The 15,383-nt window shown below is 36.3% G+C and overlaps 1 protein-coding gene across 4 annotated transcripts in view; it reads left to right on the top strand.

The window, feature by feature from the left end:
* SCN2A (sodium voltage-gated channel alpha subunit 2) overlaps positions 1-15,383 on the top strand; it is a 163,632-nt gene that overhangs the window by 104,068 nt on the left and 44,181 nt on the right. For all 4 annotated transcript variants that reach the window (XM_006160248.1, XM_006160246.1, XM_006160251.1 and 1 more), the window contains 2 exons: positions 7,330-7,503; positions 9,666-10,022. In XM_006160248.1, the coding sequence (XP_006160310.1) occupies positions 7,330-7,503; positions 9,666-10,022 (531 nt within the window). The remainder of the gene's footprint in view (positions 1-7,329; positions 7,504-9,665; positions 10,023-15,383) is intronic.

The following is a 15,383-nucleotide window of genomic DNA, read 5'->3' as shown; positions in this document are numbered from 1 at the left end:
AGAAATGATTGTTGGGACCAGCAGTTGGCATAATGGCTGTGTCGCTAGATTCCTATGTAGTGGACTGTGGTTCGAGACCTGGGCCCGGTGGCGGAAACTCACACCAGGTGTGTGTGTGTGCATGCCCAAGATCCCAGGAGGAGAATGGAGAAGGGGTTGTGGCATGGCCATCCCCCTTGGGGAGTGATTTCTCGTTTTCTGTCTCTCTGTCTCTTTCTGTCTTTCTGACGAGCACATGCACCCTATAGCAAAAACCTCTCAAAAGAAAATTAATGATTGTTGGACTTGAAATAAATCAATAGAAATTATTTAATTTAAACACCAGAGGAAAAAAAGGGAAAGGAAAAAATGAGCTGAGTCTCACTGTACTCTGGGATACTATCAAATGTTCTAATATTGGGAACCAGCAGTTAGCGTAATGGCTATGTCACTGGACTCCCATGTAGTCGACCGTGGTTCGTGTCCCGGACCTGGTGGCTTAAAACTCACGTCAGGCGCGTGTGCGTGCGTGCCCAAGATCCCGAGAGGAGAATGGAGGAGAAGGGATTGCAGCATGACCATCCCCCCCTGGGGGGTGATTTCTCGCTTTCTGTCTCTATGTCTCTCTCTGTCTGTCTGGCGAGCGCACACGCCCTAGAGTGAAAATCTCTCCAAAAAAAAAAAAATGTTCTAATATTGAGACTCAGAAAGAGAAATAAGAGAAAATTAAACAGAATAAAGATTTGAAGAAATATTGGCAAACAATTTTCAAAAGATGGTGAAAAACATAAACTTAGAATCTTAATATTAACTTATAAAATTCTAGTGAACTTCAACAAGGGTAAGTATGAAGTAGACTACATTTAGGTTCATCCTGGTCATGTCACTTTAGGTAATAAATCTTTGAAAGCAACCAGAGGAAAAATACGTATTATGTGACACTAACATCTTGTCAAAAATGATTCGCACCAAAAGACAGTGACCTGATGGAAAAGAAAGGAAAGAAAGAAAGAATGCCCATTATTCTACAAACAGTGAAACAATCTTTTGGCTCTCTGAGTAGCACCATAGTGGCTGGCAAGAACAAGTACCTTACAAAAGATGATTAAAGGTAGTCAAGAAGAAAGTGGTTGATCCATTTTCTAAAAAAAACCAGTGGTATGATGTGAAAGCAGCTTGCTTTGTTCAATATAAAAATACTGGAAAAATACTAGTCACCAGAAGTCAAAGAACCAAAATTGCATCAAGTGGCCTTAACAGCTGTGTGTTTGAAGTGAACCTTACAGATCTGCAGAATGATAAAGTTGCATTTAAGAAATCCTGCACAGGATGAGTGGAGTGGGCAGCATCTCACTCCGTGACCCAAAAATATACTATAAGGCTGTGGTAATCAAAACAGCATGGTACTGGAACAGAAACAGACAGGTGGACCATTGGAACAGAATAGAGTCCCCAGAAATAAATTCCCAAACATACAGTCAACTGATTTTTGACAAGGGGTCAATCCAGTGGGAAAAGGAAAACCTGTTCAGCAAATGATGTTGGAAAAACTGGATTTCCACCTGCAGAAAGATGAATCTGAAACCCTACCTCTCACGTTTGACAAAAAATCAAGTCAAGGTGGATCAAAGATCTAAACCTAAGACTTCAAACTATAAAACTGCTCCTGGAAAACACTGGGGACACTCTGGGAGACATTGGGGTAGACAAAGACTTCTTAAATAAGACAACCAAAGCACAGTCGATAATCTCCAAAATAGACAAGTGGGATTTCATCAGACTAAGAAGTTTCTGCATGGCAAAAGACACAGGAATTAGTGTCAATCAATAGCCCAAAGAATGGGAAAATATTTTTATAAACTATGTGTCAGATAAGTGGCTGATAATCAGAATACACAAGGAACTCAAGCAGCTGTTCTAAAAAAAGATCATCAACCCTATTAAAAGATGGGAGAATGAGTTGAAAAAAACATTCTCTAAGGATGATATGTGAATAACCAAAAGGCATATGAAAAAATGCTCAACATCCCTCATCTTAAGAGAAATGCAGATCCAAACAACAATGAAATACCTGAAATACCACCTAACCCCAGTCAGAATAACTAAGATAAAAAAAAAAAAAAAAAAAAAAAAAAAAAAAGGGCGGGGGGGGGGGGGGGGAAAGGGGAAAACTGGTGGGAGTGTAAATTGGTCCAACCACTGTGGAGAACAATTTGGAGATTCCTCAAAAATCTACAAATAGAACTGCCATATGATCCAGCAATCCCACTCCATGGTATCTACCCAAAGGACAGAAGAAACCTTAGTTGGAAAAGTGCTTGCACATCAATGTTTATTGTGACACTATTCACAATTGCTGAGACATAGAACCAACCCAAATGCCCATGAATAGATGAATGGATTGAAAAACTGTGACACATATACTCTATGGAATACTATTCAGCTATTCAGCCATAATAAAACAACAAAACCCTGGCTTTTGACAGAAAGTGCAAGAATATGGAGGATTAACTGCTGAGCGAACATAGGAAGCCAGGCTATGAAGGAGGGACATTTCATGTCCCCACTTAATATAGGCCGAGTGTCTGAACTCTGACTGAAACTGATTGACTAAAGTACATAGAAACACAGTAAATGGATGTGAATACCAGATATAGTGTGTGTGAAAGAATAGAGTCTGAGAAAGGAAATTTAGAAGAAAAATAGAGAGGCAAAGCATTAATGGGACAAAGAAATGTGGGATTATCTTTTGAAGATAATTTTATAGTTTTATCAACTGGAGAGGTTTTTGTTTTTTGTTTTTTGTTTTTCTTTTCTTTTTTTTTTTTTTTTTTTTTTTTTTTGGTCAACCAGACAGACAGAGACAGAGAGATAGAAAGTGAGAAATCACTCTCCCAGGGGGGATGGCCATGCCGCAATCCTCCTCCTTGTCCTCCATTGTCCTCTCGGGATCTTGGGCATGCACGCACACGTGCCCGGCTTGAGTTTTAAGCCACTGGGCCTAGGACGTGAACCACGGTCGACTACATGGGAGTCCAGTGACATAGCCATTAGGCTAACTGCTGGTCCCGATAGTTTTATCAACTGGACTAGAAAGAAATGTTCACATGTTGGGATATTCACTTTGTAAGCTAAATAACATGATTGAATGTATAAAAGAAAATGAAATAAAAATATTTTTAAAAACCCAAAAAAAATAAAAAGAGGGAAATGATCACTTCTGTATATTTAGTATATGCTATAAATATTTTAGGGACATTTTGATATAGTGTTAGTTGTTTATAGGTCAAAAACAAATAAGTTCTATGGATAAAAAAAAAAAAAAAGAAAAAAGAAATTCGAGTCAGTTACAGTGGATGTTGTAGACAAAAGCTACCTGCCTAACTTCCAGGACATGGATCTTACCTGTGACAAAATATTTTCCATAGTCAAAAAATGGCAGACCATGATTAAAGCTCACGCTGATGTCAAGATGACTTAGGGTTTCTTCCTTTGTTTCTTCTATGTCGGTTTTACTAAAAAGGCAACAATCGGATATGGAAGACCTCTTAAAATCAGCAGGTCCTCAGGTCTGGGGAAAGATAATAGAAATTATCACCTAGGAGAACAGACCATTGACTTGAAAGAAGTGGTCAATAAAGTGATTCCAAACAGAGTTGAAAAGACATAGAAGAGACTTGTCAATCTGTCTTCTCCATGATGTTTTCATCAACAACATAAAAATGCCCAGGAAGCCCAGTCTTGAACTGGGAAAACTCTTGGAGCTTTATGGGGAAGGAAGTTAGTACCTCTGGAAAACTACTGGGGATGAGACGAATGCTCAAGCTGAATGAGGGGAAGGATATGAAATCCTTTTCCAATAACCTGTTAAAAGTCAGACTTTAAATAGTGACAAATAAAAAGACCAATCTGTGACAAAAAATAATTAAAAAGCAAATGTAAAATAAATAATTTAAAGATAAGGAAAAACTTAAAGATACTGTTGCCATCAGAATTATGCCACAAGCGATGTTAAAGGAAGTGTTTTGGGATAAGTGGGGAAAAAACATAGGATGGAAGTTCGGACCTGGGGATCATGGTCACTGAAATAAGTAAATGTGTGTAAAAACAAAAGGCTGATCTTTTTTCCTTATTGTGCTTTTAAATAAAATTGATTATTTAAAGCAATGTTTTTAATAGTTGTAATTATAAAATGTATGAAAAGAATAAAACATTTTGTATAATATGGCACATTTATTCTGTGTAGGAAATGATATGACAGTGTCCCTCATGAACATAAAAGCAAATCATTATTAGCAAAATTCTAGTAGAAGCCAGCAGTGGGAGGACATGTAGTACTTCTGAAACAAGTGGAGTCTATGTCAGAGAAGCAAGATTCGTTTAACATTTGAAAAGTGATCAATTAATTTACCATATTATGAGATTAAAGGAGAAAAAAGTCTAAGACTGATTTCAATATATACAGAAAAAATATTTGACAAAACTCAAAATGATTTATAATAAAAAAGTTATTAAATTAGAAATTAAAAAACTTTTTCAAATTGATTAAGGGCATCTAAGAAAAATCAACAACTAATAATTTACTTAAAAATAAATAAAATACAGGGACCAGCAGATGGTATAATGCTTACATTGCTGGACTCCCATGTAGTGAATGCAGTTTGAGTCTCTGACCAGCAACTTAATACTTACGCTGGGCGTGTGTCCAAGATCCCAAGAGGAAAATGGAGGAGAAGGTATTGTGATGTAGCCATCCCCCCGGTCTCTCTGTCTCTCTCTGACTGCCATAGTAAATATCTAAATAAGTAAATAAATATATACTAAATATTTTATTAAAATAATTATATTAATTATTATTAGATAAATAGTATTGTGTTATAAATAGATATGTTAATACTTCTAAAAATAAAATAAATGTTTGCCCATAAAAGTAGACAAAGATGGGGGGGTGGCAGGTGGTGTGGTAGTTAAGGTTGCAGGACTCCCACATGGCCAACCGTGGTTTGAGTTTAAGACCTGGTGACTTGTGTTCTCTTTCTTCCTCTCACTCTTACTCTGTCCTTCTCTGGTTAAATAAAATTAATTAAATAAATAAATAAATAAATAAGCAAATAATGTTAAATAAAATAATTTTAAAAATAACTATTTTTTTCCATTTCTATTCAACAATGCACTGAAAGTTATGGCAAGTATAATAGGTTGTGATAAAGAAAACACACAAATAAATACATAAATTTTGAAATATGGTAAAAATTACTTTATTTTATCAATATAACAATATTTTTGGAAAATCCTAATAAAACTTCAATGCAATTATATGAACTAAACAATTAATTTAAATATTTCATTTCCCATAATATAAAAAATACATACCACATAGTAATAAATTTAGCAATCATTGCATCACATCTGTACTGAAAGTTACAAAACATACACATATAATATATGTATTATATTATAGTTGGATAGAATTGATTTCTTAATCATCTTGAATCTTGCATTCCATGATTATAGTATATACATGTAACTTGTTATAAGAGAAAAATTGGAATAAAAGGGACCTAGAAAAAGAGGATTCTGAAGAAATAAAATATTGAGTGATTTGTTAGAGGAGGAAAAGAAACTGAGCAGCATCAGGGAAAGTGTAGATCACAGAAGTGAAGGACAGAAAATGTGTCGATGGACAAGTAACAAAAACCAATGTCAAAAATTCCTTCTAAAGCAAGCAAAATAATTTCTAAAAAAGTCATCTAGACGTAGTGCCAGTAATGTTGGCTATGCTGGTGAGGCAGCTTAAAGCAGCTTGTGTTGATCGGTGGGTTGCAGAGTAGGCTGAAGAGATGGAACCCAGGAGGGCAGACAAGTCCCCAAGCTTTTCACAAAGAGTGGCTATGAGGGAAGAAAGGACTGAGGAGAAATAGAGTGCAAGGAGAGGTTTTTGAAAACTGGTGGTATTTTTAAGGTGGGGAAGGACTGAGTGTTGCTTTCTGTGAAATTCCAACAGAAAGCAGCTAGCAGCAGGAGGAGGTTTAAACTACAGGTTAATTGAGAAAATGAATTCCTTGTGAAGTCTTCAGGAGACACACGACACAATTAAAATAATAGCTCAAAAGGGGGCATTTCTTTCATTTAACAAGAAAAAGAAAAAAAAAAAAACCTCAGATATAGATGTAAGTAGTTTGGTAGACAAAGGGAAATAGAAAGTTCAGGTATGCAGACTACCATACTTTTGAGAAGCAGAAGACCTGAAAGTAGGATGATGGAACATGGTTAAAGATAGGTACAGGAGGGAGGTTTGAAATAGAGGATGGAAATGAAGAGTGTAGAGGATGGAAATGAAGAATGAAAAACACTGCTTCTCAGGGCCAGCAGGTAGTGTGGTGGTTAAGAGCCCTGGACTCCCAGATGGCCGACCATGGTTCTAGTCTTGGACCTGGCGGCTTTCCCTCACTCTCTCTCTCTCTCTCTCTCTCACTTTCCTTCTCTGGTCAAATTAAATATATAAATAAAGTTAAATAAAATAATTATTTTTTTAAAAAAAGAAAGAAATATTGCTTCTCTTTGGTCAGCAAATAAATCTGCTTTCTTTTCTTCTTCTTCTTTTTTTTTTGCATTCCTATTATCTGTAGGGCTAGTGGTGACCATATCTATTACAGCTTAAACGTGGCCTCCTTAGTCCCAGTCTTATCTGCAGGGTCATGAGAAGGAACTTTTTTTTTTTTTTTTTTTTTTGGTGACTGAAGCTGGCATTGATAAGTAATCAATTGATGAGTTTTGAGAGGGCTAGAGGGATCAAAGGCAGACCCAAGCAGTTAATCACATGAGTCACCTTTTATATGAAAATAAAAATATTAATTTTGTTATCTTTTTTTTTTTGACAGGTTTTTGCTATAGGGCATGTGCATTCACCAGAAAGACAGAGAGATAGAAAGCTAGAAATCACCCCCCTCCCAGGGAGATGGTTACACGGCAATCCCTTCTCCTCCATTCTCCTGTTGAGATCTTGGGCACACACACACATGTGCCTGGCATGAGTTTAAGTCACCAGGTCTGGGACTCGAACTGTGGTCGATTACATGGGAGTCCAGTGACATAGCCATTATGCCATGTGTTGGTCCCAATTTTTTTTATCTTAATAAATATATTCTTTGTCACTTGATAAGCCTTAAAATAATAAGTAAGTAAGTACTTATTTGAATATCAAGCATTTGAGTATCAACCTGTTGGACTCAAACAGATTATTGAAAGTCAGAATTTAATTTTGGTTTGTTTAGAGTGAATTGAATTGTTTAACAATTATTCATGTTTCAAGAATACTTACCCATCTAATGAATGACATTTCTCATTTAGGTCTTCACTGGGATCTTCACAGCAGAAATGTTCCTCAAGATAATTGCCATGGATCCATATTATTACTTTCAAGAAGGCTGGAATATTTTCGATGGTTTTATTGTGAGCCTTAGTTTAATGGAACTTGGTTTGGCAAATGTGGAAGGACTGTCAGTTCTTCGATCATTCCGGCTGGTAAATTAACTGGGAATATCTATAATACTTTTATAATTCATTTAGTTAGTCTTCCTCCTTATCTGGTAATAATTACAAGATTACCCACAATTATAATATTCGGTGAACACGTTTCTAATACGAATCAGAGTGGCAATCATTGGAGGATAGTTTTATCTTCATTGTAGTTGGAATAAATATATCACATGTATTCAAATGAACAGTTAACAGTTTGCTCCTTAGAACTCAAATGGCACAGCTAATGAGGTTGGAGAAAAAGGAGTCACAGTTAAATTCAAATTGCAATTAAATAGATAACTCCCAGATATCTGTATATAATACACAAGGCTTCATTAGAACCTATGATAAGCTCCGCTTTCTATCAGGGGCTCAAGAATAATGATTCACTGTTCCCCTTGTGCCTCTGGGAAGCCAAGCAGAGTGTTCACTGGATCTACCTGCCTCTGGTCAGATCAGAAAGTCACCGAATCCAATCTCTGAGAAGAGTTGCCTAATTTATATATTGCTGATTATTTCTAAAAATTATCTTTCATTTGATCCTTTTATTTCATAATTTTTTAGATCTTTTAAAAATGAAGATACAAATGTTACTTGATATATTTCCATTAAAGTTGGAGATGTTTTATGGTGCTATTATTTTAAGTTGGCTCTAATATTTTTGTTATTTATTTGCAAATGACAAAAAATTTGGTATGTTTTATTGTGCTATTATTTTAAGTTGGTTCTAACTTTTTGTGATTTATATATGGTTACCAAAGTGGTTCTTATAGGTGATTTAGCAGTGATTAGTTTCAAGACTATGTAAGTTGAAACTTTAGAATTAGTTTTCAAGGATAGTAATGAATCTAATTTGAAGCAAAGAGAATGCAAGGAAAAAAATTAGAAATGATTATAAGATAAAACAAAAATGTTCAGTAAACTTTTGTTATAATGTGTTGCCCTTTAGAAAATTTGGAAGCAGGGACCAGCAGCTAGTGTAATGACTATGTCGCTGAACCCCCATGTAGTTGACCGCAGTTCAAGTCCCAGAACCGGTGGCTTAAACTCACGCCGGGTGTGTGTGCATGCGTGCCCAAGATCCCAGGAGGAGAATGGAGGAGAAGGGATTGCGGTGTGGCCATCCTCCCTGGGGGATGATTTCTCTCTTTCTATCTCTCTGTCTCTCTCTGTCTGTCTGGCAGGCACACACACCCTATAGCAAAAGCCTCTCCCCCCAAAAAAAGAAAATTTGGAAGCAAAATATCATTAGCATCTTAGTGTGTCTGGGTCTTTTGAATAAATTATTTTCTTACAATAAATTAAGCACTTTGGTGCTTATATTTGTTCCTGTGGGTCACCTAGAGCAATTAAATACTGTGTTACTCTCAGCCTGGCATCTACTGAGGCATTAGAAATAAAATCCTGTTTGCTGCTTAACTGTAAATGGTACTGTAGAGGCCTCTATGAGCTCCTAACGCTAATGTGTCAAACCCCGTGGCAGAGGGCCATTCGCAATAGAATGAGCTGATTAATTAAGTCACTGAAGATATTAAGGTTGAAGAAATACAGCTTTTTATTTAAATTCAAATATTTGCTTTTCTGGATTATAACAAATCTTTAAAATATAGCTTAATGTCACATCAAGATAAGATATCACTAGGTTAAAACAAGCTAAAGACTTAAAGCAATTAGTTCATTTTTCTTTTGTATCTCACATAATTTCACTGTGAATATATTTGTGCTGGTATGCTTCAGCATGATATCTCAAATATAATGAAAAATATATCCAATATCCACTTTGCCCTATTAGATTATGTGAGCTTCTACCCCTCTGAAACAGTCTCTGCTAATTAGCCACTATAAACCTTAGAGATCTTATTTTCTTAAAGAAAAACAAAGGCATGCTACATATGCTTATGTAGGATCCTGGAAAGTTTAGTATATCTTATTATTAAAATGCTCATTAAAAACTATTTAATGTAATACTATTATTTATAGTGTGAATCATTTCAAAATGAAAAATGCCCCATGTATCAAATAACTGCTACATTTGTTAGATAATAGTTTAACACCTAAATATCACCCTACAATTGAGACAGTTGCACTGTAGATTTCCTCTGTAAATAAAATTACAGATTTTCGGAAATGAAGAACATGAATACCCTTCTTGTTTTTGTTTCCAGCTCCGAGTTTTCAAGTTGGCAAAATCTTGGCCAACACTGAACATGCTGATAAAGATCATTGGCAATTCTGTGGGGGCCCTAGGGAACCTCACCTTGGTGTTGGCCATCATCGTCTTCATTTTTGCCGTGGTCGGCATGCAGCTCTTCGGTAAGAGCTACAAAGAATGTGTCTGCAAGATCTCCAATGATTGTGAACTTCCACGCTGGCACATGCACGACTTCTTCCACTCCTTCCTCATTGTGTTCCGTGTGCTGTGTGGAGAGTGGATAGAGACCATGTGGGACTGTATGGAGGTCGCCGGCCAAACCATGTGCCTTACTGTCTTCATGATGGTCATGGTGATTGGAAACCTAGTGGTACGTAGCAAAAACATTTTCCTCATTTTTAGAACAAGATAATTTCACCAAAAAAGTATGTTAACCATAAAGAAGTGTTTTGTATATTTTGTGAGATTATTTATATCAAGGCCATTTTCAATTGTCCATTTTTTATGATTGCCAGAGCCAGAAATGGCTTAAATTGTGAGTTCCCTAGAAAAGTCATGGCATATTTTTCTATGCAAAATGCATCATAACTTTTCTGACAACCCAATATTATAATTGACATAATCTTTTAAAATACCTCTTGAACCAAAGTTGTTCTTCCTCATTATCCTGTTACTATACCCTAGAGAAGAATATTTCTATTATTAATATTATTATTTATTTAATTTTATATATTATTTTATTATAAGACATGTGTGCTCACCAGAGAGAAAAAGAGAGAGAGAGAAGAAAGAGAGAAAGTGAGGAAACGAGCTGCCAGATCTGGGACTTGAACCACAGTAGGCCATGAGGGAGTCCAGCACCTTAACCACCACATCACTTGCTGGCCCCTAGAACATTTCTTACTTTTATTTTTTTTTGCAAAGTTTAGAAGTGTTCATAGAAACAGTCACTTATTTGATTTATAAATATCAACAGTAACAATTTGAAAATATTACAAATTGTGTTTTATAAAAATTGAAATGAAATAATATTCTAATTAACTCAGTCAATCCTGTAAAGGAATATAGAATATTGTGTTCAGAGGGAACAATATGGGGACCAGCAGTTAGCATAATGGCTATGTCACTGGACTCCCATGTAGTCGACCGCGGTTCAAGTCACAGACCCGGTGACTTAAACTCATGCCAGGTGCGCGTGCGTACATGCCCAAGATCCTGAGAGGAGAAAGGAGGAGAAGGGATTGCAGCATGGTCATCCCCCCTGGGGGGTGATTTCTCACTTTCTGTTTCTCTGTCTCTCTCTGTCTGTCTGGCAAGCACACGCACCCTCTAGCAAAAAAACAAACAAACAAACAAACAAAATTCCCTCTATAAATACTAATTATCATTTCTATGTAAAATTAACCATGCCTAGCACTACTGTACTGAGTCTGAAGGCATAGAAAAGATAATAGGAAGGTAAATATGACATAAAAAAACAAGAGTAAAAGAAAGAAATATCTAATAGATATCAAAACTATGAAGACAAAATGCCTTGTATCAAGTCCATAAAGTGGAAATATTGCTTTACTACACCAAGGTTATCAGGGAAGTCTGTGTCAGAGTTTGGGCCTGAAATATAATTAATTGAGATATAAGATTTAACTTGACAGGAAGAAATCTAGACCATCTCTGAACCAGAGAACAGTGTCCTCAGTGGTTGGGGAAGGAAGGACAGTAAAACTGTGAAAAAGATCAGGCTCTTACACTTCAAACATAAAGTAATTATACTGAGTGGCTTGATTAGGACCCAAACCAGTAGAATAGAAAAAAGACTATCATAACTAATTTTTTAAAAGATGTTTTGGTCTTAGGGTGCTTACACTTGCCAGAGAGATGGAGACAGTAAGAAGGAAAGGGAGAAATCATACCCCAGGGGAGATGGCCACACTGCAATCTCTTATCTTCCATTCTCCTTCTGGAATCTTGGGCATGCAAAAACGTGCACCTGGCATGAGTTTCAAGACACCAGGTCCGGGACTCGAACTACGGTTGGCTATGTGGGAGTCCAGTGATGTAACTGTTAAACCATACTAATATTTAAAAGTATATTATCTACAGACTAGATTTCCTTTGGCATAAAAGTAACCTCAGTTCCTCAAAGGAACTGAGTGTGTGTGGGAAACAAAAAACAAAAAATGATTATTTTACTTCTATTTGTTAGCTTAGATAATTCTGAGCTTAGGTTTTTTTGCTTGTTTGTTTTTGTTTTTGTTTATTTTTTGAATCAACCACAAAAAGATTCAGACATTTGTTGTGTTATAGTTCACCTAGTCCATCCTCCCTAGTAGCTGGGACCACAGGCACGTCTCACCATACTTTTTTTTTTTTTTTTTTTTTAAAGATTTTTGCTATAGGGTGCATGCATGCACTGAAGAGAGAAAGAGAAAGTGAGAAATCAGCCCCAGGAGGCATGGCCATGCCACAATCACAATCCCTTCTTGTCCATTCTGCTCTTGGGATTTTGGGCATGCACATACATGTACCTGATGCGATTTTAAGGCTGCTGGGTCTAAGATTTGATCCTTGGAGTTGACCTTGTTAGGTCCAGCCACCTTAACCACCACTAGCCACCTGCTGGCCCCCTCACTCTTATACAAGATCTTGCTATGTCCACCAGACCAGTCTTGATCTCACAATCCTCCTGCCTCAGCCTCTCTAGTCGCTGGGATTGCACTGTGTGCCACAAAAGCATTAAGGTTGGACCAAGAATCAAACTCTGGTCCCCCCCATGGTCCCAGCCTAAGCAGCACAACTTCTTATTATCACATGTCACCGCTGCTAAGCCCTGACCTCTTACTGATGTAAAAGAAACATGGACAGTGTATGATTCAGATATATGAACAGTGGCTTTCAACAACAAACATTATTTCATAGTTTTTCTGGATGAGGAATTTAGGAGCAATAGCAGGGTGATTTGGCTTCAGGGTCAATCATGCAGTTGCTGTCAAGATGTCGGCTGAGGCTATAGTCACCCTGACTGAGGCGGAAGGACCAGATTCCAAGCTGTTGGCTGGAGATTCCAGTTCCTTGTTGGCTATTGCTTGAGTCTCAGTTCCTCTCTAAGTGGGCCTCTCTATAGGGCTAGTGATTATCCCCCAGGACATGGTATCTGGTTTCTCCCAGAGCAAGTAATATAAGACAGAAGGCAAGGAGAAAATCTTCACTATATTCTATCACTTCTGCCATATTCTTCTATTCACTAGAAACTACTCACTACAAAGAGCTTACAGTAAGAAGAAAATAGGGTCTACCTTTTGAAGGGAAAGACATTAAATAATTTGTAGAAATATTTAAAGCTGCCACAATCCCCAACACAATTTCACAATGTGTGCTTTCAGAAAAGAATGAGACTATGTGTAACAGAAAGAAATGGTCATAAGGTTACATACCACAGAAATAAAGATAAGGTCACAGGATTGGGTTATAGGTTAGATTTCATTGCTTATATATATTCGACCTACATTGGAAGAAAAGAAATGGCAGAAAAAATTATCTCTTATGATAGCAATATGAATGATGAGAGCACAGCAGGGCATTCAGACTGGGAGTGGTAAAATGTAATTTGGGCCAGACTGTGCAGGGTCTCATTTATGAAAAGGCTGGCTATGCATAGTGAGATGGATCTTTCCTGTAGACAGTTCAAACCACAGATAATGGTTTTTTCTCAGGAAAGTGACCATAAGCAAGTGGTATTTTGGTAAAGTTTACATAGCAGGAAAATAGAGTATATTTAAAGTGGAATAAACTGACATATCATCCATTAGTTTATTGAAATAAAATACATCTCTCTTATATGTAACTGTAAGAAATACAGGTTGAGGAGCCAGCAAGTGGCATGGTGGTTAAGGTGCTGGATTCCCACATGGCTGGCCATGGTTCTTGTCCCAAATGGGTGACTTGAAAATCACACCAGGTGGGTGATCATGTATGCCCTGGGAGGTGATTTCTCACTTTCCCTCTAGCTGTCTCTTTCGATTAGTGCACACACCCTATGGAAAAACAAAACAAATAAAAACCTGAAAACCAAAAAAAAAAAAAAAAAGAAAGAAAGAAAGAAAGAAATTAGAGTTAAAGAGAATTTAATGAAGTACCAGCTATCTATACCTATTAATGATATTTAAAATGAATTTGGATTGTTATGTGTACGTAAAAAATAGAGTTCATAAAATAACCATTTCCGTCTACTGGTCTAAATCTAAATTTTGGATTTTTTAAAATATTAAAAGCTTTCCTGTTTTTAATTTTGAGTTTATAAAATTCATTTTGTGTGATGTCTCAGGTATGTTTCTAGAGTTAGGAAGATAATATCCGTTACACTTAGCACTATTAAGGAAATGTGTTCATATCACACAGAAGTGGCTGTGACATTTTGATGACTAATAGTTTTACAAATATTGTGCACAATCTCCTTTCTCTGATCGAAGGTAAGACAGTAGCACACAAGAAGAATATAAAGTCTTGGATTCCTCTCACAAGCTGGGAATCAGGACAGAGAAGATATTAATATATGCAATGTATTTCAACCTTGGACCCAAAGTGAAAATTACGGTCACGTTTTCATTATGAGAAACTAATTTGGGGGCTATGTGAATAAACCGATTTCACTCAATGAGATCAGTTAGCCGTTTTTCACACATGTGTGTAAAACAAGATTTAGGATTTCAGTTGCCAAGTGAACTTGAACTCTGTTCCTACAAACTGAAATTGAGCACACCAAACACCTGGGCTAAAAGAGATTAGCTTGGCTCAAAAATATATTTCTAAGAAAACCAAGTAAATAGAAAAATAGTGTTGCAGAGGATAGGTTGCAAAAGAGTAACACTGATCGAGTAACAGCTAAACTTTCTCTAGCATTCCCTCTGTACCAGAAGTTATTGAGTCACATACATTCTTTGACTCCTTATGGCAACCTGCTAAACAGGACGCTGGGGAAATTGTCCTTATTTTACAGATGAGGAAAGTGAGGCTCAGATTTCTTTCACTGCTTTTCTAGAGGTATGCATTAGTAAGTGACAAACTTGACTCGAATTCTAAAAGATAGACTTTGTTACATCAAGCATTTTGCAGAGCTAAGTAAACACAATGATGAAATTTAGGATCATTAGAATGTCTGGCAAGTATTTGCAGGAAAATTCTTAGCAAGGAACTATCTTATGCAGACTGAGTGAAAAAAAAAAGAAACTTTCCTGAATTTATGAGAGAAAAAAATCATGTTCAGGAAATTTATTTTTCTGACAAAGGATTTGCATTGAATTATCAATTCATAAAAGATCATAGAAGCAATCAGAAAGTGAATGATAAACTTAATGATACTAACCATAAGTAAAGAAGGAGTTCAGAGAAAGGAAAGATCAATGAATAAAAGTGGAAAAATATTTCTTCATTCATTCTGCAAACTTAGCAATTAAGAATGAAGACATGAGAATTCAACTGTTATACTAAAAACAGCTTCTCTACTTACTAAATGACCTTAGCACTTAAGGCGCTTAAATAGAAGTCCCATTTTTCTCATCTACAAAATAGTGATAATAAATATTCCTGGCTTACAGGATTGTGTAAGAAATAATTTTGTAAACATAGACATTATGAAATGCTGGCATTTATTAAGAGCTCAATAAAACATCTGTTTTTATTATTACTGTTATCTGGTGTCAGTACTACTCTGGATTCTGGCTCTAAGACATATTTC

Source organism: Tupaia chinensis, unplaced genomic scaffold (assembly GCF_000334495.1).
Source record: "Tupaia chinensis unplaced genomic scaffold, TupChi_1.0 Scaffold000674_1, whole genome shotgun sequence".
Lineage (NCBI taxonomy): Eukaryota > Metazoa > Chordata > Mammalia > Scandentia > Tupaiidae > Tupaia > Tupaia belangeri.
Note: the sequence above shows the minus strand (reverse complement) of the source record. Positions and strands in the feature narration are given on the sequence as shown.